Here is a 27,562-nt window from a genome sequence, read left to right on the forward strand (position 1 = left end):
ACAAATGCACCTCGCTTCCGTGTGACTTTGTCCCCTTTCACATGGTCATTCCAATCAGGTCGACCTGTCGGTTTTGCGGGGCAGATCTGATCTGGAGGTCGATGGAGCCTTATAGACAGAGGAGTGTGAACGGACATGTGTTTGTTTAGACTGCTGACCTCATGACGAAAAAACGAAAAAAGAACTGCATCTATTTTTTGTTGTGGCAGACCAGATCAGAGCTAGCTGGTTGTAAACGGACGCCTAATGCCTGATGTTTACATCAGGCTGCCCATAGAGCTCAGTTGGGTCTGCCCATGTCCACTCTGCATAAACTCAGTGGGCACAGATGTGACATGCTACCCCAATCAGCGTGAGATCCCCGCTCCATGTGAAAGGGGCCCTGGATAAAAGTGCAGGTGTGACATTTGTCAGTTTATTTTGTTATTGCTAATTGTGAAAGAAACAGGAATAAAGGAAAAATCTTTCAGTGTGGACACCAGTTGAGGTGACAACCAGGGATTTCCTCTCATTTCCTGTTTTGGCTATGGGACAGGAAGTGAAGCAAATCTACCCAATGGAACACAGGTGGCAACCCCCCCCCCCCCCCAAAAAAAAAACAACAAGATTTATAACACTCCCTCCAATGGGAGTGAATACAAACAAGTTAAGATCTCACACACAATGTTCCAGCCATGTGTGTAACCCCCTAAAGAGGAGTTCCGCCTGGGGGGAAAAAAAACACTGTAGCTGCTGACTTTTAATATATGGACACTTATCTGTCCAGGGAGCCCGTGATGACGGCACCCCAGCCGATATTCGGATCAGCTGTTGGGTGCAGCCGCCGCCATCTCCACTAAGGGAAACCATCAGTGAAGTCTTTCGGCTTCACAGCTGGTTCTCTACTGCGCGTGCAGTGACCCGGTGGCGTAGGAGGGGGCTGAACTTTTGAGGGATGGCGCCGTCTCCCGGTAGTGGGGACCAGGACCTGTCAAAAACAGGTCCCCCCCCCCCCCCCCTGAAAGGTGCCAAATGTGGCACCGGAGGGGGGAGGAAGCAAATAAGCGGAGGTTCCACTTTTGAGTGAAACTCTGCTTTAATTTGTTTTCATTCACTCCCGTTGACGTCTATGGGCCTAAAATGCACCGTGTCACACCGGAACCTTTATACAAGTCACATGGAGGCACGTCTAGAGCCTCTATAAAAACCCTCCCAGCTACACACGACTGCTTTCTAAACACATTTCATGGTACGCTCATATATAGGGCATAAAACAAAACATAGTCTGCACCCCCAAACCACACTTTTTTTTTTTTTTTTTTTAATTCATTTATTTTCGATTGGCAAAGAAAAAAGGTAAACATCCACAGAACAATTCCATTGAGCAAGACAACAATAAAACATAATTATACTGGAACCAGGATAATCAGGCACACTAGAACAGTATCATTCACTTAATGTGTATTACGTATTGAGTGACGTCCCATAGACAAAGGCCCTGTGTTTGGTGTCATGAACTGATTCGTCTGCGGGAAAAGCAAACCCTACAAAAAATGTTAACGTTTTAAGGAACAACACTTACAAAACAGGGAAATAAGTAGGAAAGAGGTAGAAAGAGTGAGAAGAAAAAAAAATGGGGCCCCTATTTCACTGCCGGGAAGGGTCTGAAACCAGGAGATCTTTGTATACCATGGAGTAATTACTGGGTCCAGTAGAACCTTGTCTTTCCAAAACATTCACCTTGCTGGTGCATGGACATAGTGAGGTCTTTGTGGTGGGTCATTTTCGGAGCAGCCTTAGCTGGCACCATGTTGGAAATTGCTGGCCCGGTCTCTGTTGATGGGCTCAGAGCAAATTAAGGCTGCTAATCTGACCATGAGGTAGGTCTGGCAGGATTGCACTGTTTGTCCGAGGTGAACATAGGTGGGTGACCCAGTCATGTGTGTCAGTAAGCGCAGGAGAACGGCCCGGGAAGTGCACAGCCCTGTTCAGGTGTTACCGCTCTCCTCCATAGCTGGACACGTGCCCCTCACCCCCTAAACCACACTCCTAAAGGGATTATAAAGGTTCAAATAATTTTATCTATAATAACAAACATGGTATACTTATATACTTACCTGCTCTGTGTAGTGGTTTTGCACAGATCAGCCCCAATCCTCCTCTTCTTGGGCCCCGCGCCGGCGCTCCTGCCCCCCCCCTCCGCGCTGAGTATTTCCATAGCAAGCCGCTTTCTATGGGGGCACTTATGCAGGCTCGATCTCAAGCTGCACCGTGTGCGTCTATTTACACAGACATCGTGACTAGACCCTGTCCCCCACGCCCTCGTCACTGCATTTAAATGACAGCAGCGGGAGCCAATGACTCCTGCTGCTCTGTGTCCCGTAAAGGGGAGAGAGAGAAAGAGCAGTGCCGCTGCTCTTGGGCGTAGCGCTGGATCAAGATCAGAATCAGGTAAGTATTTAGGGTGGGAGCTCCACTTTTTACCCTAATGTAGAGAATGTATTCAAAAAATGTAGCCTTTAATCACTTCCCGCCGGGATGGTGTACATGGACATCCTCCCATTTTAGTGGTTATACCGGGTTGATGCCTGCACCCACAGGCATCAACCGGGTATCGTTCTTTTCAGCTGGCGATTCCCTGCATCGTAAGAACAATCATAGCGGTAGTTCAGCCGGTCCCGGTGCTTCTACCTGTGAGTCGGAGAAGGAATGTGCCGAAAGTTGACCATAGAGATTTTTGAGGAACAGTTGGTCCCCTATGACTCTTGGAGGCCTGGGCGGGACGTTATGACATCACGCCCGGCCTGGTAAATACTGTCCTGTACTCGGCTGGAATGCCGAGATTGTCCTTTTTTTTTTACCTCAGGCTTTCTAGCCTGGAGGAGAGATGTGGGGTCTTATTTGACTCCACATCTCTCCATAAAGAGGTCCTGTCACGCACTATTCCTATTACAAGGGATGTTTACATTCCTTTTAATAGGCGTAAAAGTGATTAAAAAAAAAAAATTAAAGGAAAAGTGTAAAAAGAAAAAAAAAGAAAAATAAAATAGAAAATTTAAAGCGCCCCCTTCCCCTCAAGCTCGCATGCAGAAGCGAACACGTACGTACGTCTCACCCACATATGTAAACAGCGTTCTATCCACACATGTTGAGGTGTCGCCACGAACATTAGACCGAGCTCAACAATTCTATCCCAAAACCTCCTCTGTAATTCTAAACAGGTAACCTGTAAAAAAATGTAAAGCGTTGCTTATGGAGATTTTTAGGTACCGAAAGTCTGCCGCCATTCCATGAGTGTGCGCAGTTTTCTAGCATGACATGTTAGGTATCCATTTACTCGGTGTAACATCATCTTTCACATTATACAAAAAAATTGGCTAACTTTAGTATTTTTTTTTTTTTTTTTTAATTCATGAAACTGTTCCCAAAAAAATGCGTTTGAAAAATTGCTGCGCAAATGCCATGTGACATAAAACGTTGCAACGACTGCCATTTTATTCCCTAGGGTCTCTGCTAAAAAAAACATATATAATGTTTGGGGGTTCTGAGTAATTTTCTAGCAAAACAATTATGATTTTTACATGTAGGAGCGAAGTCCCAGAATTGGCCCAAGTGGAAAGTAGTTAAAAAAAACTTTTTTTTTTTTTATTTTGAGCAAGGGATGCCTATTAATCCTGTCAGTTTTTTTATGCCATCTGTGTCCTATTGGGGAGATTTCCCTTTTACTTCCTGTCCCATGGACACAGCAGGAAGTAAGAGCATATCCCAAAGTGAGAGAATCCCTAATTGTCAGTAGAACTGTCTCCATCGGAAGATTTCCCCTCTATTCCTGTTCTGGGAACAACCCAAAATTTGTTATTTGCCTTCACTTTTTAGCGATAACAAAATAAACTGACAAATAGGATAAAAATGACAAAATTCATTGCCTGTGGGGCCCAATCACATCATTACACCGCACTGCCATGCAACTTGTATCGTGGTGCAGGTGTGATATAGTGGGATTTGGCCCCCTAGACTTCAATTGGAGTGAATGAAAACGAATTAAGGTCTCATGCACATGGCTGCAAAGGGGCTGTACAATGTGTATGAGCCTCCAGAACCTCCATAAAAACACACAGCTGCTGCATACAGCCACCCGTAGACAGCAATTACAAGCTACTGGTTTGCATACACACACGCACATATGGACGTATGCCCCAAACGTAGGCAGATGGCATTCAGAGCATGCGTCCATGTGCATCGCACAGCGGCATTTTCTTATCGCTGTCTATGAGCAGCTGTGTGTACCGGGGAAGCTTACACAGTAGTTCTGAAGTTCATGCACGCTGTATGGCAGCCATGTTTCCAAGCCCCTAATTCATCATACATTGTTGTTTGATGGCTGAAGCGTGACAGTCGCTCAGGTGTGAACAGGAAAGGAAACCCAACCCATGAAATAAACATGAAATGCAGACACACAAGTGTGAACCCAGCCGTACTGAGAGATACATGTGGACTGCCATTACTGACTTCAATACTGTCTCCGACCTGGAAGAAGTTCTCAGATCAGGAAGGTCAGACTTCCAGCTCTGCATACCTGTTCCAGGTCAGTGATGTGTAAAGACATTGGATCAGCATGACAGCCAGGGGAATGGTCCTTTTTTCATTTTTTGGATAGCGTAATGGAGGGTAATAACCCCTGTCAGTTTTTTCTTTGCCATCTGTGTCCCATTATGGAGATTTGCCTTCACTTCCTGTCCTGTAGCTAGGGTTGCCACCTCATCCATTTAAAACCGAACACACATTAATTACCCAGTTTCTGTGGCTGATTGTGATTAAGGTGGTAATTAAGCTCACTTGGTGCCTTATCTGCATTAAATTAGCCTCAGAACCTGAGTAACTCATTTGTGTTTGGGTTTAAAGGGATGAGGTGGCAACTGGGCCACATTGGAAGACTTCCCTTCTCTTCCTGTTCTCATTACAACCCAAAATTTAGAATTTTCATTCACCTTCAATCTCGGTGATAATGGTAAACTGGACAAATAGAGAGGGTGAATATTCCTAACAGGAGCACAGACAGCAATAAAATCTTGACAGGTATTCTAATCCCGCTCTACTCTGTCCAAGGGGTAAAGGTACGTTACACCCCAATTTGAATGGCACACTAACACACAGCTCCAGCACACATGCATTGCAATGAACCACAACACACGGTTCCTCTCTACTACTGTGGTGCAATGCATCAGAAAAATGCTGCAGGTCTGTCTTTTGGTCTGTTCCTGTGTGTTGGTTGGCAGTTTATTTAAAATAAATGGGCTGCCTCAAAGTGGTTGTAAACCTCAGACATGAAATATGAACCAAACATATCCCTCTATAGTGTGTACTTGTCTCAATTGAGACCACTAAGTGTCATTTCTGTCTGCTGCATCATTCCTCTGCTATCAGCATGAATCACTTCTGACAAGTTTTCCTGACACCAAGAGAAAAAAGGTGACAGGGGAGGGATCTCCAGCTGATTGACAGCCTCAGCTCTGTTACTGTGTACTGTGTGAAGGGGGGGGGGTGTCATGTCTCTCCAATCAGCTCTCAGAGTTCTCCTCACTGAGCTGTGCATAGTGTAACTTCAGCTCTCTCCACCACCTTTTTTCTGAACCCTCAAACACGCCTTATAAATTCTCATGTTTGTACTGCTGCAGATAAGAGAAGACTGCAGATAAACAGGTACACCTTATGTAGGAGGATTTGTTTCATCTCTGTGTATCACCTGAGGTCAGTCACTTCACTGGGTAAGGCAACTCACAGTAAGGCATGACACAATGCACCAAAAAAGAAAAGAGTGGAAGGCGCAAACCCCTAGTGCATTATCCGAGGGGTCAGCACAGCTCTGAAGAAGGGGGTGCGCCCCTGAAACGTGTCAGCATTCGCATGTGAGGGATTAGAAACACCTAGATCAGGGATCTTCAAACTATGGCCCTCCAGCTGTTGCGGAACTTCACATCCCATGATGCATTGTAAAACTCTGACATTCACAGACATGACTAGGCATGATGAGAGATGTAAAAGAAAAAAGGCCCTAAGGCTAACGCTGCGCTAGTTGATAATCAACAACTGAGGTAAATAATAAAATAATAAAATATAAAGCAGCCAGCACCTAAAGTTCAATACTAAAAACTTCCAATAGAATAAATAACAAAGTGAGTGCAGCGCTAATATTGATATAAAGATAATTGTGATAATAAAAATGTTTGAATAATCAATAAGAAAGTGATAAATACAATAAACAGTTGGATTGATAATAGGTGAAACCAAAAATTACTTGATTACTAAAAAAAAAGAAAAAATATTCAAAAAAGAAAAAATGAAAAAATAAAACTAAAGCAACGTCCCCTATTGATCAATGAAAAAGTCTGTGTATAATTAGCCCCCCAAAGGAAGAGAACTGAATTGCAGGAGAATAAAAGTTGTGACACCAATCTTCCCAAAACAAGTCAAACGCGTCTTCAGGTCATCACCCGAGTGTGAGGTAGCTTCCTTACCAAAAAGCGTGACTGCTGATAGCAATCTCCCCCAGCACAGGCAATTAACAGTCTCCCCAAAACTTATAACTAAAACAAGTAAACTGGCGCTCAGAGGCTATAAGGCAAATGACTATAAAAGTTAATAAAATTATAAAGTCTAAAAGCTGGATCAATCACAGTGTAATCAGGACGGTGTTGGAAGTCTTGGACAGGAGCCAGGAAACAGTCTATAATGCAGGAGAGGATCCCTGGAGGATAAGTCATAGGTAAAACAAACCACCGGAATAAAACTTTTCTTTTCTTGTGGGAATTTGTGTGGCCAGATTCACGAAAGGCAGCTCTTCTTGTAGAGAGAAGTCAAACTCAGATCCATCCAGGTAAAAAAGAGAGAGAGGAGCGCCACTAAGTAAAATCATTTATTCACCAATATAAGAACAAAGTATCAACTTACATTTAGGAGCGGTATATAGAACAGACAGATGTGATTCCTGATGGAAGAGGGGGGAGGGAACAGTCAGTGATTCCCCGGGGATGCCTCCAAACACGACGCAGTTTGGCGGGGAGGCCAGGACGGTACACAGCCTGTCTCTGCGGGAGGACGGAGCGGCAGCCCAGGAAGCCGCTGGCAATGTTGTCAATGAGGAGAAAAAACACAACGCGTTTCTGAGCATGCGCAGGGTCTGTACGGCACATGCGCGCTCCTTTATCAAGTGTAGAGTAGGGAAAACAGTGAAGAGCTATTTATAGCAGATCAAAGGTAATGGGTGGACGTTCACAGCTGATTGAATCAATGCCGGAGTGTCAATATATGAACCACGGACAATAGCAATGTTATATAACACGGCCAGAGCACATATCTGTATCTTTATGAGCAAGCTGGATGTCTGATAAAAGAAAGCTGGGGAGAAAGATTACTAGAGAACTATATATCTAAAAAGGGTGAATGATTAAAAGAAGATGTGTCTCAAAGATATGTATATGCATATATATCAGAGCATTTATGATAAACTATCATAGAAGTATTATAAAAATATATTATGAGGACATGATCACAAGGTAAATTGGATAATGAAAAAAGGGGGGGGGGGGGGGGTTTAGAAAATGTGAAAGTTAATTAAAAATTGGATGAAAAGAATTATTATATGGCAATGTAAAAAAAAAAAAAAAAATGGACGATAAAAGAAAAAGGATATATATATATATATATATATATATATATATATATATGTGTAGAGAAATATATATATATATATATATATATAAAAAAAAAAAAAAGGAAAAAATTATAGGAGAAATTATAATGAAAAAATAATGAAAAAATGGAAACAAAAGTAAAAATAAAAGATTATTGCTATACATGATACATACAATATGCTGAATGTCACACCCCTGAATTATTGGTGCGACAATTAAAACAAAAAGATTAAATATATTGGATTGCGACTTATGGAGCACCCATAATCGCATACAAATGATATGTGCAAGAAATGCGTGACTAACATTATTAGATAGCCAATGGTAAGTAAACAAGCTAAACAAAGGTAAATGCAAGAGAAACCATTCTGAATATATATAGGATAGTGTTGATTTCCAGTTCATCGCATACATGATCGCATTTGTATGCGATTTGTTTGTATGTATTGTTTGTATGTATTTGTTTGCATAAAAATGATATATGCAACAATGCGTGAATAACATTATTAACAAATAGCCGATAGTGGGCAGGCAAGCTGAACCAAGACAAATACAACAGAAACCATTCTGAATATTTAGAGGATAGTGTTAATTTCCAGTTCCTCATTGAGTCCATTAGGGGCAAGCGTGTCAAGGGTGTAAATCCAGAACGTTTCGCGCTCGCACAAACGCGAGAAACGCTCGGCTTCAGACAGATCTTTTGGTATGGACTCAATGACCCAGACTTGTAGGCCTCTGGTGGAGCGAGCATGGTATTTTAAAAAGTGATGTGGTACACTGTGTTTGTCGCTACCTAATTCAACCAAACGACGGTGCTTACCAAAGCGCTGTCTTAATGGGCAAATGGTCCGGCCTACATACAAAAGTTTACAAGGGCATATAAGGCAATACACTACATAGTCGCTGGAACAGTTGTGGAATTTGTCGAAGGTGAAGAGTCTACCTTTATGGGTAAAACTTTTTTGGCCATGGTTCACAAAGCCACAGGTTAAGCACAATGGTTTATTACACCTATACATTCCCACTAAGGGAATGAGACAAAGGGAAGAAGAGCCGGAGGTACGCTTTATTACGGGTTTTCATAGCCAACACAGAAAGATGGAACATATACTTTCCAAACATTGGAATATGCTTAAACGAGACCCCCACTTGAACACCTCCCTGCGTCAAAGACCCAAAGTCACCTACAGAAGGGCCCCTACTTTGAAAAATAAAATAGCACCCAGTAAGTTAAAATGCAAAACCAAAGATAATTCCCTTTGTCTCATTCCCTTAGTGGGAATGTATAGGTATATATATATATCCTTTTTCTTTTATCATCCATTTTTTTATTTTTTTTTTATTTTTTACATTGCCATATAATAATTCTTTTCATCCAATTTTTAATTAACTTTCACATCTTCTAAACCCCCCCCCCCCCCTTTTTTTTTCATTATCCAATTTACCTTGTGATCATGTCCTCATAATATATTTTTATAATACTTCTATGATAGTTTATCATAAATGCTCTGATATATATGCATATACATATCTTTGAGACACATCTTCTTTTAATCATTCACCCTTTTTAGATATATAGTTCTCTAGTAATCTTTCTCCCCAGCTTTCTTTTATCAGACATCCAGCTTGCTCATAAAGATACAGATATGTGCTCTGGCCGTGTTATATAACATTGCTATTGTCCGTGGTTCATATATTGACACTCCGGCATTGATTCAATCAGCTGTGAACGTCCACCCATTACCTTTGATCTGCTATAAATAGCTCTTCACTGTTTTCCCTACTCTACACTTGATAAAGGAGCGCGCATGTGCCGTACAGACCCTGCGCATGCTCAGAAACGCGTTGTGTTTTTTCTCCTCATTGACAACATTGCCAGCGGCTTCCTGGGCTGCCGCTCCGTCCTCCCGCAGAGACAGGCTGTGTACCGTCCTGGCCTCCCCGCCAGACTGCGTCGTGTTTGGAGGCATCCCCGGGAAATCACTGACTGTTCCCTTCCCCCTCTTCCATCAGGAATCACATCTGTCTGTTCTATATACCGCTCCTAAATGTAAGTTGATACTTTGTTTTTATATTGGTGAATAAATGATTTTATTTAGTGGCGCTCCTCTCTCTCTTTTTTTCCCCAAAACTTATAGGTGTCCAGACCAGCCGATGTTCTATTGTTACTCAAAGATAAAAAATAAAGACTCCCATGGTGCTGTATATCAATTCAGACAATTTAATAAAAGGAGAGTTTGCACTTACAGGAGTGAAGTATCATAACAGGCGGTTGTGTCACACAAAAGCCGCGGCATCTCTATTAGCTTCTCCCCATTTCCTAGAGCGTTCGTCTCCCCACCGTCGCGGAAGGATAGCGTAATGACGTCACCGTCAGAGGCTCCACCCTGACGTCATTACGCTACCAAATGTAGTTGCTGAACAGCTATAAGGCTGTAGTTTGAAGACCCCTGATCTAAATGTTCCACCTCATGTCATCCTTCCATGTATATGCTATATACTTGCGCACCTTTGTGAGCATGCATTTCATTGGTTGCCTTTTATATCAATAAATTTCCTTTTTTAATCGGATAATGCACTAGGGGTTTGCGTCTTCCCCTTATTTGTTTTCTGTAGCTCCACATGGGATATCCCCATCCAAGGAGGGCTCCATCCACTGGACACTTTGACCATATATGTGAAAATGGTTGGCTGTCCCTTTAGGCGAGGACCACTGAGTGCTGGGAGTGTTTGACTGTCTATTCATGACACAATGCTCATTAATACAACACACAGGAATGGAGAAGTGTGAATGAGCCCCACAAGGGCTCGTTCACACCATATATGTTGTATTGCACCATACAGCCTGGTCTAATGCAGTCCCCTTGCATAGACAAGGCACTTTCCTGTTGTCCTATAGTACAGTTCACACCATCGTGCTGCAGTGATTGGAGGAGGGGTGGATGAACGTCGCACTCCCCCCTCCAATCACAGAACACCTTGCATTCATTGAAAAGAATGCAAGATATTTTCAGAATGGGCCAGCTGAAGAGTGAGCGACCCGCGGTTCTCTGTGAACTGTAAGTTTCAGCACCAGACATTCAGTGAGAATGAAAGTCTGAGCATCACAGTACACAGCAGCGACCGCACATTGCACAAACTTTATTAGTATTAGTTTACTTTAACAGTGCAAATAGTAAAAAAAATAGTTATTGGACAGAGGTCAACATTTTAATGGCTGGAAATAGCAGTTAAAGGACACATTAGTTACTGTTATCTGCAGCCTAGCAATTGTATGACTGCAACTTTGTAGATCTGCACCCTTCCTTGTTCTAGCAGGATATATTCTTAAAGCTGTTGTATACCCGCACCTTTTTTTTTTTTTCCGCGTTAAGCCATAAAATCAATAAATTACCAGTCTGCGAGAGTTCACAGACCAGTAACTGGGAGGTTTACGCACTTTTAATAGGTGTAAGAACTTTAAAAGCAGGGTGAGGCCCGTGGCTGAGCGGCTTCATTCTGTGACTCTCGTAGGATGTTGATGTAGGGAGTATCCTATTGTGTTTGGGGAATTGTTTCCCTGTTGGAGAAAATTGGACCTCCTTTTTATAAGGGTGTTTTTTGGGGATCAACTGAAGGATTCGGACTCATGCACATGGGAAGTTTTGCCCATGCAGTGTACAAAAGGGGTGTTTTGGAGAGGCACAGGTGCAGCTTACAACCCACGTCCAGCAGCCTGTCAAAAATGAATGGCAGGCTAAAATATGCAGCTGCTGTACACAACTGGATGCTGTTCCAAGCGATCATCACGTATTGGGCTGTATGCCTCCAGGGACGTATGCCTTGAATGAAGAAGGTCTGCGTTTGGGGTATACATCCCTATATACATACAGCCCTGTATACGAGTACTGCTCAGAACAGCATGTAGCCATGTACGGTAGGGGCATATTTCAGCCTGTCGTTGATTTTAAAAGGCTCTTAGCAGTGGCCAGATACCCATGTGCATGAAGCCTTAGGTCTCTTTCAGGCAAGCGGTTGGGGGGCAATAAAAATGTCCCCCCGGCCATCCACCCAAACTGAAATTTAAAGCGGAATTTCCCCCTTACATGCCAAATTTGGCCTGTCATTTTTTGGGGGGGTGGGGTGGGGGGGGGGAGTGGAAACCGGGTCTTGACCGGTACCTTCTGTCCCACTTCCTCCTTCCGTCTTCTCGCCACCTAGGCGGCAACACCTTTCACCTTAGGTGGCCCCTCCCTCTCTACAATCTTCTGGGACATGTCACAGGTCCCAGAAGATTGCCTGGCCACTAGGAGGGTGCAGTGCAACACACCCGCCTGTGAAGCCGCAAGCTGTCACAGCCAGGTGCCAACAGTTGCAATGACAGCGCCACGGAGAGGAGGGGGAAAGGAGCGAGGCTTTGGGTGACCGTGTCGTGGGACCGTGGGATAGGTAAGTGTCTGTTTATTAAAAGTCAGCAACTATAGTTTTTGTAGCTGCTGACTTTTAATAAACTGAAAAATGAGTGGAACTCCTCTTTAACAACTGAGGCGGAGCTGTTCACTTGCCAAAGCCAAAATAATTTGCTTCACGGGTGCGTCATTTTTGACTCGGGGGCAGAGTTTGGCACCACATGTCACACTCACCTATTGAGCTCAGTGGGGCCACACCACAACCGCCTGCCAAGTATGCAATTGTGACATAGTAGTGTGGCATTATAAGGCTATATTAGGCAATGAGAAAGCTGTATAATGTCTCCTCACCGCCTGTCAAACGCCCTAAAAAGCGTTTCAAACATGTGCACTCCAACACGGCAAGAGTGAGAGTCCTCAGGGCACTGAGAGATGAAAAGTTTTCTTTGTTTTTGTCTGTTGGCTGAACTTGATGTACCAGGCCATGTAACTTTCTACTTTCCTCAAGCTTCCTGTCTACAAGTGACAAAAAAAAATAAAGCAGTAAATGAAAACATAGAATTGCACTTTAGCTGTTAAATTGGACATATTCTGTAATGCTAAAACAAAGCTCTTTTAACTGTCTTGCTTGGATGGTTAAATAAAGAGTAATAGAATGGTTGAAATACCTTCTATGAAGAAAACGCAGCTTCATGCTCCCATCAGTGCTGACTGTAGATTTGAACTCTTCTTCAGATTGCCTTCATTGGAGATCATGTGATCAAGAGCCTAGGCAAGCCCCTGCTTTTTTCAGATGGGGTTCCTCCAGATGTTGCTAGGGGTTCCTTGAGCTGTGAGCGATTTCTGCCTCTCAGATAAGTTACCACTGACACCAGTATTTTTTTTGCTGTCTGTAAGGCTAGATTCGCACATGTCCGATGCAAATTTCCCCTCAGTTTTCACTCCAAATTTTCTAAGCAGCTGTACAGCTGCGATTTAGATGTGGCTCTGATGCAAATATTTGGAGCCGGTGTCTTTACATTAACCAGTTGTTAAGGAGTGGGCCGGAAAGCTGGCCGCCATGTTCTTAAAGCGGTTGTATACCCGCACATCTAAAAAAAAAAAAAAAAAAAAAAAAAACCCTGCAAGGCAAAGGCATAATGAGCTAGTATGCACCGCATACTAGCTCATTATGAAATACTTACCTTAGATCGAAGCCCCCGTATCGCAGCCCAGCCCACGCCGAGGAAGCTGACACTTTGCCCTCTGTTCGTGACTCCGGCGCTCTGAGTGGCTGGAGCCGCGATGACCTCACTCCCTCGCATGCGCATGGGACTCTTCTTCCCAGCAAGGTCCGGCAGCGCCTGCCGGACCTTCAGCCGGGCATTCAGAGCGCATGCACCGCTGACGTCAGCAGCTGCATGCAAAGTGAAAATCTCCTAAACCGTACAGGTTTATAATCCTATAGTAATCCTATAGTAATAAGGCTTACCTGTAGGTAAAAATTACAAATGAGGGTATACAACCACTTTAACGGATGACTCATAAGCTGTCTGAGGGGGTGGGACACTTATCCGAGCATACAGCCTGGCAGTCCAGGGAAGGGCGAGCGAGTGCCAGGCCACTTGCTCTCAACATGGGGCGGGTGCTTTGGGGAAGGGGGGACTCTGCCCCCTGCACCCCAAAGCACCTTGTTCTCATTTTGATGGGGACAAGGGCCTCTTCTCCACAACCCTGGCCGGTGGTTGTGGGGGTTTTCAGGCAGGGGGCTTATCGGAATCTGTAAGCCCCCTTTAACAAGGGGGCCCCCAGATTGCGCCCCCCCACGTGAATGAGTATGGGGTACATTGTACCCCATACTCATTCACCAAAAAGAGTGTCAAAAAGAAATAAAAACACAAAGACAGTTAATTTCTTTATTAAAAAAAACAAAACAATGTCCCTTGATGCAGATCCATCGCCAATCACGACGCCCACTACCACCGCCGACCTGAAAAAGTGGGGAAAAAAAAGTTTGCTCCTGCCGTCTGACAGTTCTTAAAAAGCTAAGGGTGGGGCCGCCCGGCAACATCAGGTGACCCCGCCCCCTGTGACATCACTGACCCAGCATGCATCGGTCAATGACGTCACAAGGGGGCTCTAAGCAGAAAGCCATGGCTGTCAAAAAAACAGGCAGTTGAGCCGCGCTTTTCTGTCCCTATATCCCCCCAGCAACTGCCCACCTAAACAAGGGCACTCATTCGCTGTATAATGTACACATGTTGTGGCAGCAGCATAATGGCATGTCACATTCAGCAAGCTGTACCAAAGCTGAAGATGACCCATTCATGTGAATGGGGGCCGAGCAATTGCATGTTAATTTTTATGGGTGTCTTGTTTTCTACAAAATCATATTTTCTTATTTTTCTCAAGTCGTCTTCCAGAGCAGCATCTGAGAGATAGGCTCCTCCTACCTCTCAGATGCTGCCCTGGAAAAGGAGTTACCAGGTACCTAACTGTTTTTTTCTTTGTCTTTACCTTTTATTTCTTTTCCTTTTTTTTTCTTTTCCTTTCCTTTTCTTTTCGTTTGTTTTTCTTTATCTCTTTCATTTCTTTTCCTATACAATTTTCTTTTCTTTTCTCTTTCCCTTTTTTGCATTAGCTTTTTGCATGTTAAGCTTCACCCATTTTTTAACTGTGCATAACACATTTGTTGCACGTTTTTCCAGAAAAAATGCTTCTCTGCTTACCTTGTTTTGGGTGCCATTAACAGTGAATGTCACTGGAAGCACAACACACGATTTTGTGCGCAGTTATGAATCACTCAAGTGTGAATGGTGCCTTAATTCTGATTGGTTCTGGGATACTGCACATTGCACATCATCAAGGCTCTTTGCATTGCTTTTTAGAATTGGCTTTGCTGGTTTGTAGAGACAAGGATGGCGTCATAAGTTTTACGGTTTGAATTAGTAAAGTTTATGTAATGCTTATCTTCCTCCTATTGGTAGAACTTCCTAATCAGATAACATTTAGTTTTAGCTGCTGCATCCTGCCTGGGATACTGTAACAACCTCTGAGTATTACAAAACAGCCATAAAGCGTGTGGTCCCTGAACACCACAATGTTTCCCAATGTGAATTTCACCTGTAGAGTTCCTGCAGTGAGTCAGCACTATTATGTCCCCTGGGAGGGAGTTGAACACTTCGAGGAAACTGAGTACTCAGGAGTGCCGTCTGCTTATTGTTACAGGACTTGGCTAGAGGAGCTCACCTGAGCCGGAGAGATGAGCGACAAAGCAGTGACGCCCCCCAAAGGGGAAGATCAGGGGTCTACCAGAGTCATCACTGTCATCTTCTTGGCTCTGCTCATCGACCTTCTGGGATTTACTCTTATTTTACCCTTGATGCCTTCCATACTGGATCACTTCGGCAAGTCTAATGTAAGTAGTGACATGCTAAGGGGCTTGTGTACATGGGGATCTGCATTTCAGGTCAAACACGGAAGATGAAATTTGAATTGAGTCCTACAGGGACAGTCATTTCCAGTGAATTGTGTTGCTTGCCATGTTCCTGGATGCAGTTTCTCTTCTACAGTCCTGTCCCGACTGTGCTTTTCATGTACAGGCATCAGTGAGGATGCAGTGTAAATGGCAAGTACAGCATGCCCTTGCAATGTTTTGATACATTTTTTAGGTGATTCTAACAAAAGTAAAAAAAAATATTGTGAACTCTGCCTACTTCTACGTTACTAGGACTTCTCCAGGGCCTCTTCCATCTCCTGGAGCTCCCTACCCTAATCTGTCCAGCTATCCACTACTCTTTCCACCTTAATGCCCAGTTCACGCTGGTGCGACATGCGCTCTGACTTTGAGTGCACATGTCGCATGACAAGTTGTGCCCCATTCAGTGCAATGGAACCGTTCTAATAGGAGTGACTTGAGTTGCTCCAACTTAGTAAAAGGTTCCTGCACTACTTTTGGTCTGACTTTGGCATGACTTGAATTGACTTCTATTAAAGTCGCACCAAAGTCGCACTGAGATGTCGGCTTTGGAGTCGCGGTAGTGTGAAATGGGCCTTAAGCAGAAGTAATATCATCATACTTTTCCTCTTCAGCGGTTCAAAGTTCACAAGTGGTCCCCTACTGGCATCTTCTCCCCAGATCATTCCAGGTGCCGATCAGCCACCTTTATAGTGCAGGAGTCAGTCATCCCTGCACACTGGGACCATGCCGCCGGTGATGTAATCGGAGCCGTTCATGTGCAGCTCCGTTTACATGCCAGAGCAGACTGTAAGCAGGCAGGTAATTGTATTTTATTGCAGAAGAGACATTGCATGTTTCTTCTGCGATAAATAGCCTGTCTGCTTGTAATTTTTTTTTATGTTGCCTTCAGTTCCGCTTTAAGGAGATCCCTGAAAACTCATCTCTTCAGGAAAGCCTATCCTGCCTGCATCTAAAAACATACCCACACAGCTATCACCTTTTATATCATTTATACCCCTCCCTTTTAGGCTTTTGAAGAGCTAGGGCCACTTAAGCGACTTGGTAACCGGTCACGGGCCACAATGAGCGGAGCGGGCGCTTGACAGGTCTGTGTCCACACTGCATATGCAGAGCGGGCACGGACACAGCCCGCTCTACTCAATGGGCCCTCCAATCAAATCTGCCCAGGTGGAAGAGGACGGATCCCCGTCTGTATTTTTTTGCGGATCTGATTGGAGGTAGGCAGGTGTAAGTCCGTTTACATCTGCAGCTCCATAGAGGTGAATAGAGGGTCCGATTGGTCTGCCTGGAAAACAGACAGGCAGACCCAATCAAACTGATCATGTGAAAGAGGCCTAAGGCTGCTTTCAAACTGATGCACTTTGGTTTACCTGCACCCCGGGTGCAGCACAGTACACCTGTGGCTTTCCTGCGGGTTAGCTGCACTTTGCCCTAGACTTCTATTATATCCTGCAGGTGTAGTACACTTTTGGAAAGTACATCAAGCATTTGGGAGTTTAATGCATTTTTTAGTGCGCTTTCAGTTTTGCAAAAACACACTACAGTCTATTAACATGGTTTCCTATTGATGTAGTTCACATCTGTGCATTTTATGGAAAGGGCCAGGGATTTTTTTCTGGTTTTTGGTTCCTAGACTTCAATGGATCAAAAATGTGTATTAAAAAACGCAAAATGCACCTGGAATACACAAACTGCAACCTGCATAGGTGTGAACCAGGCCTTACTGCACTTTCAGAAAGCGCACCAAACCTGCAGGTAATGACAGAATCTATGGCTCAGTGCAGGTAACCCGCAGGTGCACTGTAGTGCACCTGTGGATCAGTTTGAAAGCAGTTCAGTATCTACTGCATAAGAGATGCGCCGTGCACAGGAGAATGACATTTCGCACTTTCATATGCTGACCATTGATAAGGTACCTGTAGGCCTCATACAGTATTACTTTGACTCTGTGCTCAGTTCACCCAGCCTGCCTTCGTTTTTTATATATATATATATATATATATATATATATATATATATATATATATATATATATATATATATATATTTTTTTTTTTTGTGTTGGCAGCTGCTAGAAAATATGAGCTGCACTACTCCTGTACCATATTTGGGAGTGTTCTATGCAGTAATATTGTGACACTGCAAGTTAAAGCTCTTCTGTTAAGAAAAAAAATTAAAATTAAAAGTCAGCAGCTACAAATACTGCAGCTGCTGACTTTTAATAATCGGACACTTACAGTGGGGACGCTATGTATTCAGACCCCCTTAAATTTTTCACTCTTTGTTATATTGCAGCCATTTGCTAAAATCATTGAAGTTCATTTTTTTCCTCATTAATGTACACACAGCACCCTATATTGACAGAAAAACACAGAATTGTTGACATTTTTGCAGATTTATTAAAAAAGAAAAACTGAAATATCACATGGTCCTAAGTATTCAGACCCTTTGCTGTGACACTCATATATTTCACTCAGGTGCTGTCCATTTCTTCAGATCATCCTTGAGGCCGGGTTCACACTGGTGCGACACGACAACTGTCCTACTTTGGATCCAAGTTTGCCCTGCGACTTGAACCCGACATGCGTCCGACTTTCAATGAATGGGATGAATCTTGAGGGGGAACTCCATGCCAAATTTAAATTAAAAAACCGGCATGGGTTCCCCCTCCAAGAGCATACCAGGCCCTTCGGTCTGGTATGGATTTTAAGGGGCACCCCCTACGCCCACCGAAAAATTGGCGTGGGGGTCCCCCCAAAATCCATACCAGACCCTTATCCGAGCACGCAGCCCGGCCAGTCAGGAAAAGGGGTGGGGACGAGCGAGCACCCCCCCCTTCCTGAACCGCACCAGGCCGCATGCCCTCAACATGGGGGGTGGGTGCTTTGGGGCAGGGGGGCGCCCTGTGCCCCCCCCCACCCCAAAGCACCTTGTCCCCATGTTGATGAGGACAAGGGCCTTTCCCCGACAACCCTGGCCGTTGGTTGTCGGGGCCTGCAGGTGGGGGGCTTATCGGAATCCAGGAGCCCCCTTTAATAAGGGGCCTCCAGATCCCGACCCCCACCCTATGTGAATGAGTATGGGGTACATCGTACCCCTACCCATTCACCTAGAAAAAAAGTGTCAATAAAAAAACACACTACAGGTTTTTAAAGTAATTTATTAGGCAGCTCCGGGGGTCTCTTCCTTCTTCTCCGTGCTCTCCGTCTTCTTCTCCGGGCTCTCCGGTTCTTCTCCCGATCTCCGGTATCTTCTGCGGGGCTCCTCCACTATATTCTGTTCTTTTGCCGGCTCTTTTGCTAGTGTTGGCCCGGTCTTCTCCGTCTTCTCCTTCTTCTTCTTCCGATGTTGACACGACGCTCTCTCCCGCTGTAATGCCATGTGCAAGGTGCGCAACGACTTATATAGGTATGGAGCGTGGTCACCGGGTGATGTCATTCGGTGTCTCCACCCATTATGAAGTCACCATCCCATCATGCCCCAGGTGGTGACATCATAATGGGCGGAGTCACCGAATTACATCAACCGGTGACCACGCCCCATACCTTTATAAGTCGTTGCGCACCTCGCACACGGCATTACAGCGGGAGAGAGCGTCGTGTCAACATGGGAAGAAGATGACAGAGAAGACCGGGCCACTGCTAGCAAAAGAGCGGCAAAAGAGCAGAAGATAGCGGAGGAGCCCGGCAGAAGAACCGGAGATCGAAGGAAGAACCGGAGACCGGGAGAAGAGGCCGGAGAGCGCGGAAAGGAAGAGACGCCGGAAGTCGGAAGAACACCCCCGGAGCTGCCTAATAAATTACTTTAAAAACCTGTCTAGTGTGGTTTTTTTATTGACACTTTTTTTTCCTAGGTGAATGGGTAGGGGTACGATGTAAGATTCTCTGGTCTGATGAGACCAAGATAGACCTTTTTGGCGTTAATTCTAAGCAGTATGTGTGGAGAAAACCAGGCACTGCTCATCACCTGTCCAATACAGTCCCAACAGTGAAGCATGGTGGTGGCAGCATCATGCCGTGGGGGTGTTTTTCAGCTGCAGGGACAGGACGACTGGTTGCACTCGAGGGAAAGATGAATGCGGCCAAGTACAGGGATATCCTGGACGAAAACCTTCTCCAGAGTGCTCAGGACCTCAGACTGGGTCGAAATCTTTACCTTCCAACAAGACAATGACCCTAAGCACACAGCTAAAATAACGAAGGAGTGGCTTCACAACAACTCCGTGACTGTTCTTGAATGGTCCAGCCAGAGCCCTGACTTGATTTGAGCATCTCTGGAGAGACCTAAAAATGACTATCCACCAACGTTTACCATCCAACCTGACAGAACTGGAGAGGATCTGCAAGGAGGAATGGCAGAGGATCCCCAAATCCAGGTGTGAAAAACTTTCTCAAAAAGGCTCATGGCTGTATTAGATCAAAAGGGTGCTTCTACTAAATACTGATCACAGGGTCTGAATACTTAGGACCATGTGATATTTCCTTTTTTTTCTTTTTTAATAAATCTGCAAAAATGTCAACAATTCTGTGTTTTTCTGTCAATATGGGGTGCTGGGTGTACATTAATGAGGAAAAAAATGAACTTAAATGATTTTAGCAAATGGCTGCAATATAACAAAGAGTGAAAAATTTAAGGGGGTCTGAATACTTTCCGTCCCCACTGTGTGTGTGTGTGTGTGTGTATATGTATGTATGTATATGTATATGTATATATATATATATATATATATATATATATATATATATATATATATATACACACACACGCATGCATACATACATACATACATACATACAGGCGGAGTGCAATTGGTATCACTGGGACAGAATCCGGCACTAAACAGGAATCATCGGCTTATGTAGCTCTGCTCCTTCTGCAACCATGCTTCCTCTAGTGCCGGCTCCATTCAGAACACCGATGCTCTGGAATTGCAGGTCGTGAACCCGCGATCTGGGCTTGCTGATCCGCCATCCCAGAGCAGGAGGTCGCAGGCCACATCAGAGATGTTTGTGTGTGTATATATATATATATATATTTTTTTTTTTTTAAGCAGCTGCTTAAGTAGATCATAAATGTTTAGCAAGCGCATCTTAAATTAGACCCGGTTTATACCGAGCACACATTGGTGTGTTTTACGTGTTTCTCACTGATGCCTTTGTACACAAGCCCTAAAGCTGGCCATAGATGTCCCAATCTCCATTCAATTTTCTGAAAATATGTAGTGTTTGGGCCTACTTAACCTCTTGCACCGGCATAACACGTATGTTGCGGCAGCAAAGAGGTTGGGCTTTAATGTCCACACACTGCACATATGCGTTAGCAGAGTTTTTTGTGCCGAGAGTGCGCTCACTGCCCGTTTCCAGCACAGTGACCAAGCTGTCAAAGTCAGCTCTCGGTCTCTACTAATGATTGGAAGAATGCGGGACTGGCTTCCGATCATGTGTCTACTATGACAACTAATTACAGGACAAAGATTACTACTCTCTCGCTAATAGTCCCGAAAACCAGTGTCACCAGGAATGAAAGCGAGGAGTAAATCCAAAATTTTGAGTTGCTTCCAGAGCAGGGATAGAGGGAAAAACTTCAAATGAGTCAGTTGTTCCCTGGGCAACTAAGGCTGGCTACACGCTATATCATTTTTATACAATTGTTATACAATTTTCTTGTACAACTTTAACAAAACCATATAATATGAGGTCAAACCGAAACACTTTCAAATTGTATGCAATCAGGAAGGCCCTTGCACTACACAGGTGAAGGTAAATCTAAAGGATATTGAGCAACAAAAATTGTATAATGTGTATCCAGCGTAAGAAAAGATTTTCCCCACATTGGAAAGATATCCTTTCACTTCCTGTTGGGGCTACAAAACAGGAAGTAAAGAGAAATCCCCCTAATGAGACACTGATGGCAAAAAAAAGTTTTGACCCTTCCCTATTGTGTCCAAAATGAAAAAAGTTTTTCCTTCAGGCCCCATTCATATATCGTGTAGCGAGAATGAGCTTTCCCGCTACACGATTTGCAAAGAGTGATTCTGCATGTTGCATAGGGACAGCCCATTCACTTGAAGCTCCTGCTCCTTTTTGGGGGGGCAAGCTTTGCTCAATTTTTAAGGTGTGTATTGCCACGGCAAAATTGCATTACGTTTGGGGTGCCATTTAAGGATAATGGCACCCAAACATGCGACACGCGTTTGCAGTGATTGCCATGCGATTTGGAATCGCAGGCAGAATCGCAAAGATTCTGCTCACAGTTCCAAATCCCAAAGTGTGAATGGAGCCTTAGATGTACTTTAAATTTAAAATATGTTTGTTTCCTTGTTCTGTCATCCTAGGATAGTATGTACCAGACACTGCAGGGCACCGTAGGCTGGTTTGCAGAAGCTGTGGGAGTTCCCCAGGAGAGGAAGTATAACAGTGTTCTTTTTGGTGGTAAGTTATGAAATAATAACGTGAATAATCTATAGTGCTATGAGGGGTCACTCAGGTTGCAGATGGCAGGATAGAAGATTTTTTTTCTGCAATAATTCTGAAAATGTACAAACTTTGGGATTGCCTCACACATCCAATAATGGTCTGCCTGCACTATATTGAGGTGGCATGCAACAATAATGATAGTGGAGCTAACATACTCAGCCTGTCCATGTCTTCGCAAGGAGGTGGTCACACCTCATAGCTGCCTGAGGCAGTCAACCTGGAAGATGGAGCAGCTGAGCAGCTCCTGCTCACCTATCACTGCAGGATCATTATTTATGGGACCCTTATTTATATATATATATATATATATATATATATATATATATATAATATATATAAATAGGGCTGCGGAAATGAACAATTAATTCCTCGATTAATCACTAATTTTTTTGATCGATCACTATATGTCATACACAGTCTGCGGGCATCTCCTGCTGTGTGTCTCCGAGCTGAGTGTGAGAAAAGTCCCGCTCTCCTCCTAGATCAGGCCGTGTGATAGACGCAGTGTTCTGTCTATCAGATGAGCTGATCTAGGAGGAGGGCGGGACTTTTCTCACAGCGCGGCCAAAGTTTGCACACTCATCTCTGAGACACACAGCGGAAGATGCCCGCAGACTGTGTAATCCAGGCACAGGCACTGACTACAGTAAGGCTGCGATTATGGGCACGGTGAGACTGCATTATGGGAACGGTGAGGCTGCGATTATGAGCACGGTGAGACTGCATTATGGGCACGGTGAGGCTGAGTTTATGATGTGTGATGTCCTAGCCATGCCCCTCTATGTCCGGCTTCGGCCGTTGCCATAACAACGGTGCTAAATCAGCTAAAAGTAGTTGGATCTGTATGTGTGTTATAATTAATCGAAATTAGTCGATTATTAATCAATTTAAAAAAAAAACGATTAATCGAACACGAAAATTTTAATCAGTAACAGCCCTAATTTTTTTCTATCTTTAGTAAACCATTTCATAAAGATTTATTGTAATTTTTTTTTTCAAGATCAAATCCAATATTTTGATCCGTTGTCACATGGCCCTTAAACAGAATGGGGCCCATAGGCTGGTGCCTACTCTGTCAATTTGGTAATCCGGCACTGAAGGGTTGAGCCAGAGATCAAGCTGAAGACTATCAAAAAAGGTGCTTGTATTTCAGCATAGTTGTTACCATTTAGGGGCAATGTTAGGCCAGGACAGGTTCATATTATTGAGTCTCACACTAGAAGGGAAGAATCAGAATGGCATCACTGACCTCATGAAACCCTAGAAAACTCAGCAGCTGTAAAATGCTAGGATGTGTTGTTTCTGCAATATAATAATGAGTGTTTTTCAGGTCTCATTGGCTCCCTCTTCTCCCTCCTTCAGTTTATCTGCTCACCGCTCACTGGAGCAGCCTCGGATTATCTAGGAAGACGGCGAGTCATGATGATAAATTCAGTATGTTCTAACTTTATACTGCCTGATATATTTATGTGGTTATAGCTGTTATTTAGAGCAGTTATTTCTAAATAAATAATTTGCTGTAATAGTTACAGTAAGGGAAAAAAGTATTTTATCTTCTGCTGATTTTGAACGTTTGCCCACTGACAAAGAAATGATCAGTCTATAATTTTAATAGTAGGTTTATTTTAACAGTGAGAGACAGAATAACAACAAAAATATCCAGAAAAACACATTTCAAAAACGTTCTAGATTTTTTGCATTTTAATAAGTGAAATAAGTATTTGATCCCCTATCAAATCAGCAAGATTTCTGCCTCCCAGGTGTCTTCTATATAGTTAAAGAGCTGAGATTAGGAGCACTCTCTTAAAGGGAGTGCTCCTAATTTCAGCTTGTTACCTGTATAAAAGACAACTGTCCACTGAAGCAATCAATCAGATTCCAATCTCTCCACCATGGCCAAGACCAGAGAGCTGTCCAGGGATGTCAGGGACAAGATTGTAGACCTACACAAGGCTGAAATGGGCTACAAGACCATCGCCAAGTAGCTTGGCGAGAGGGTGACAACAGTTAGTGCGATTATTCGCAAATGGAAGAAACACAAAATAACTGTCAATCTCCCTCGGTCTGCGGCTCCATACAAGATCTCACCTCATGGAGATTCAAGATCATGAGAATGTTGAGGAATCAGCCCAGAACTACACGGGAGAATCTTGTCAATGATCTCAAGGCAGCAGGGACCATAGTCATCAAGAAAACAATTGGTAACACACTACGCCGTGAAGGACTGAAATCCTGCAGCGCCCGCAAGGTGCCCCTGCTCAAGAAAGCACATGTATAGGCCCATCTGAAGTTTGCTAATGAACATCTGAATGATTCAGAGGAGAACGGGATAAAGTGTGGTCAGATGAGACCAAAATCAAGCTCTTTGGCATCAACTCAACTTTGGAGGAGGAGGAATGCTGCCTATGACCCCAAGAACACCATCCCCACAATCAAACATGGAGGTCGAAACATTATGCTTTGGGGGTGTTTTTCTGTTAAGGGGACAGGACAACCTCACCGCATCAAAGGGACGATGGGCGGGGCCATGTACCGTTAAATCTTGGGTGAGAACCTCCTTCCCTCAGCCATGGCATTGAAAATGGGTCGTGGATGGGTATTCCAGCATGACAATGACCCAAAACACACGGCCAAGGCAACAAAAGAGTGGCTCAAGAAGAAGCACATTAAGGTCCCGGAGTGGCCTAGCCAATCCCCAGACCTTAATCCCATAGAAAATATGGGGAGGGAGCTGAAGGTTCAAGTTACCAAATGTTAGCCTCAAAACCTTAATCACTTGGAGAGCAAAGAGTAGTGGGGCAGAATTCCTCCTGAGATGTGAGCAAACCTGGTGGCCAACTACAAGAAATGTCTGACCTCTGTGATTGCCAACAAGAGTTTTGCCACCAAGTACTAAGTCGTGTTTTGCGAAGGGGTCAAATACTTATTGCACTCATTAAAATGCAAATCAATTTATAACTTTCTTGAAGTGCGTTTTTCTGGATTTTTTTGTTTGTTATTCTGTCTTTCACTGTTCAAATAAACCTACCATTAAAATTATAGACTGATCATTTCTTTGTCAGTGGGCAAACGTACAAAATCAGCAGGGGATCAAATACTTTTTTCCTAACTGTATATATCAGTAGTTCTAAGCTCTGACCATGTACCAGCACTTTTGTGGCTATGGGAGAAAGCACTGTAGAGGCTGTAGACCTTAACATATATACACCTTATTTTACTTTTTTACATGCATTGCCACAGTGGCTGCCCATAGCATACTAGCTGATTATGAATTGCTTACCTTAGAAGACCCCGCAATGGTCCTCGTACACCGCGACGGCTGGCGACATCGCTCCAGGAGTTACTTTCGGGTATTGCGGGCTCTGGCGCTGTGATTGGCCGGAGCCGCAATGACGTCACTCCCGCGCCTGTGACTGCACACTAACTGAAGCAATGGCACGTACGTGCGCATGTGCCAATGAAGTCGGCACATGCAGATACAGGGGATATCTCCTAAACGTGTAGGTTTAGGAGATATCTGGTGTAGCTACAGGTAGGCCTTATTATAGGCTTGCCTTTAGTAAAAAGTGGTTGTAAAGGGTTTACAACCACTTTAAGGCTGGATTCACACCTAGTTTCCCCGCATCGAATTTGCATAACAGGCGAATGTGACCGACTCTCTATGGAGCGGGTTCACATATCTCTGGGGCAGCTGTGGAACGCACTACAGAGAAACGCTGTGCGTCTCTGTTTTAGGGCCGAATTCAGGCAAAGATTCAGCCCTGGTTCGTTCCTGAAATGGAGAACAGGGACGCATAGCGTTCCTGTGCGATCTGCGTCTGGTTTAGGTGTGATAGATATAGATATATATATATATATATATATATATATATTAGTTACCCTTTAAGATCACCTCTCTCTGACCTAACTATGACCTCAAATTACTGCTATTCACAACACAGGCTGTTTAGACTATTCACAGCATAGCAGTAAACAAGCCTTGTATATCCCAGAGTCTACACTTGCCAGCTGCTGCCTGCAAGTTTCATCATGAAACATCCATAGGCAACCATTCAAACACATATATACATAGCCTTTAAAAGCAGAACTAAACACATTGCTGTAACCGTTTTTCCAAAACAAGTACATTCAAGACATGCAGTGAATGATACCTGTCACAGTTACTTGTGCTCTCAACTGACCTGTCAAGCCATGAAATGGCTGGTGTCATAACTGATCATATGTACAACACCTTGACAACTGCAGATTAAACAAGGGCTAAGATGACAACTTGCTTGCCTGTAATGGAGAGAAGAGTTTACACACGAGCGTACTTCTCGTCGGATTGAACTCCGAAGGACTTTTCAACGGAGTTCTGACGAAACGGACTTGCCTACACACGATCCCACCAAAGTCCGATCGTTTCAAACGTGATGACGTACAACCGGACTAGAAAAGGAAGTTCAATAGCCAGTAGCCAACAGCTCCCCTTGCATCGTTTTCGGTCCGTCAGACTAGCATACAGACGAAGGTTTTTTTCGATAGGGATCGACTCAGTCGGAAAGATTTCAAACATGTTCTATTTCTAAGGTTCGTCAGATTTTTCGACAGAAAAGGTCCGATGAAGCCCACACACGATCGGAATGTCCGACGGATTAATTCCGTTGGACCTTTGATGCCGAAAAGTCCGGTCGTGTGTACACGACATTAGAAACACCTCTGTATTATCTCTACTTAGCGCAGACACCATCTATCGTGGAAGGTAATTCCACATCTTTACCGTTCTAACAGTAAAGAACACCTTTAGCAGTTTAAAATTGAACCATTTCTTATCCAACTTCATTGTGTGGCCATGTGTCTTCTTTAGAGACCTAAGATTAAATAATTTTTTCCCAGCGATACAGTTACTATTCAAAGATTTGTACATTGCAGTCATATCCCCTCTTTAGCATCTCTTCTCCAGGGAGCATAGGTTTCATTTTTGTAGTCACTCCTCATAACTGAGGTCCTCCAGCCCCATTGTTAACTTTGTTGCCCTTCTCTGGAATCTCTCCAGTTCCAACAGATCTTTCCTGAAGAGGTGTGACCAAAACTAGATGGCATATCCAAGATGAGGCCGAACCAATGTTTTTGTTAAGTGATAGAATAGTAGCTTCATCTTATGAGTTATTACCCTTTTAAATGCATTATTATATTCCTAAATATTGTGTTTCTTGAAAAGGATGGAAGGAAGTAGGTGGAAGTCATTTCCTAGAACGTTTAGAGTATTTCCAGCCTGAGCCCCAATGTCTTTTTTTTTTTTTTTTGTGTGCATGTTTTCATCTTTTAAGTCTGATTATTGGAGAGGCCAAGAAACTGATTATGTTACTCTTCAATGTCTCCGTTTCTGGCAGTTTGGCATAATCGTATCCTATGCTGTATGGGCCATGTCAAGAAATTTTGGAGTTTTCCTTATCTCTCGTATCATTGGAGGATTAAGTAAAGGAAATGTTAGCTTGTGTGCGGCTGTAATAGCTGACCTCCCCTCCTTGAAGAACCGTAGCAAGGGAATGGTGAGTGTGGAGTGTGTTCTGTTATGACAATTGGGGG

The 27,562-nt window shown here is 43.8% G+C and overlaps 1 protein-coding gene across 1 annotated transcript in view; it reads left to right on the forward strand.

Moving 5' to 3' along the window:
• The window catches only part of MFSD10 (major facilitator superfamily domain containing 10), a 73,650-nt gene that overhangs the window by 3,745 nt on the left and 42,343 nt on the right, over positions 1–27,562 (forward strand). Inside the window, exons 2-5 of the mRNA XM_073610877.1 lie at positions 15,266–15,455; positions 21,853–21,949; positions 23,325–23,428; positions 27,367–27,525. Coding sequence (XP_073466978.1) covers positions 15,300–15,455; positions 21,853–21,949; positions 23,325–23,428; positions 27,367–27,525 — 516 coding nt within the window. The 5' untranslated portion in view covers positions 15,266–15,299. The remainder of the gene's footprint in view (positions 1–15,265; positions 15,456–21,852; positions 21,950–23,324; positions 23,429–27,366; positions 27,526–27,562) is intronic.

Source organism: Aquarana catesbeiana, linkage group LG01, assembly GCF_042186555.1.
Source record: "Aquarana catesbeiana isolate 2022-GZ linkage group LG01, ASM4218655v1, whole genome shotgun sequence".
In the NCBI taxonomy this organism is placed as follows: Eukaryota; Metazoa; Chordata; class Amphibia; order Anura; family Ranidae; genus Aquarana; species Aquarana catesbeiana.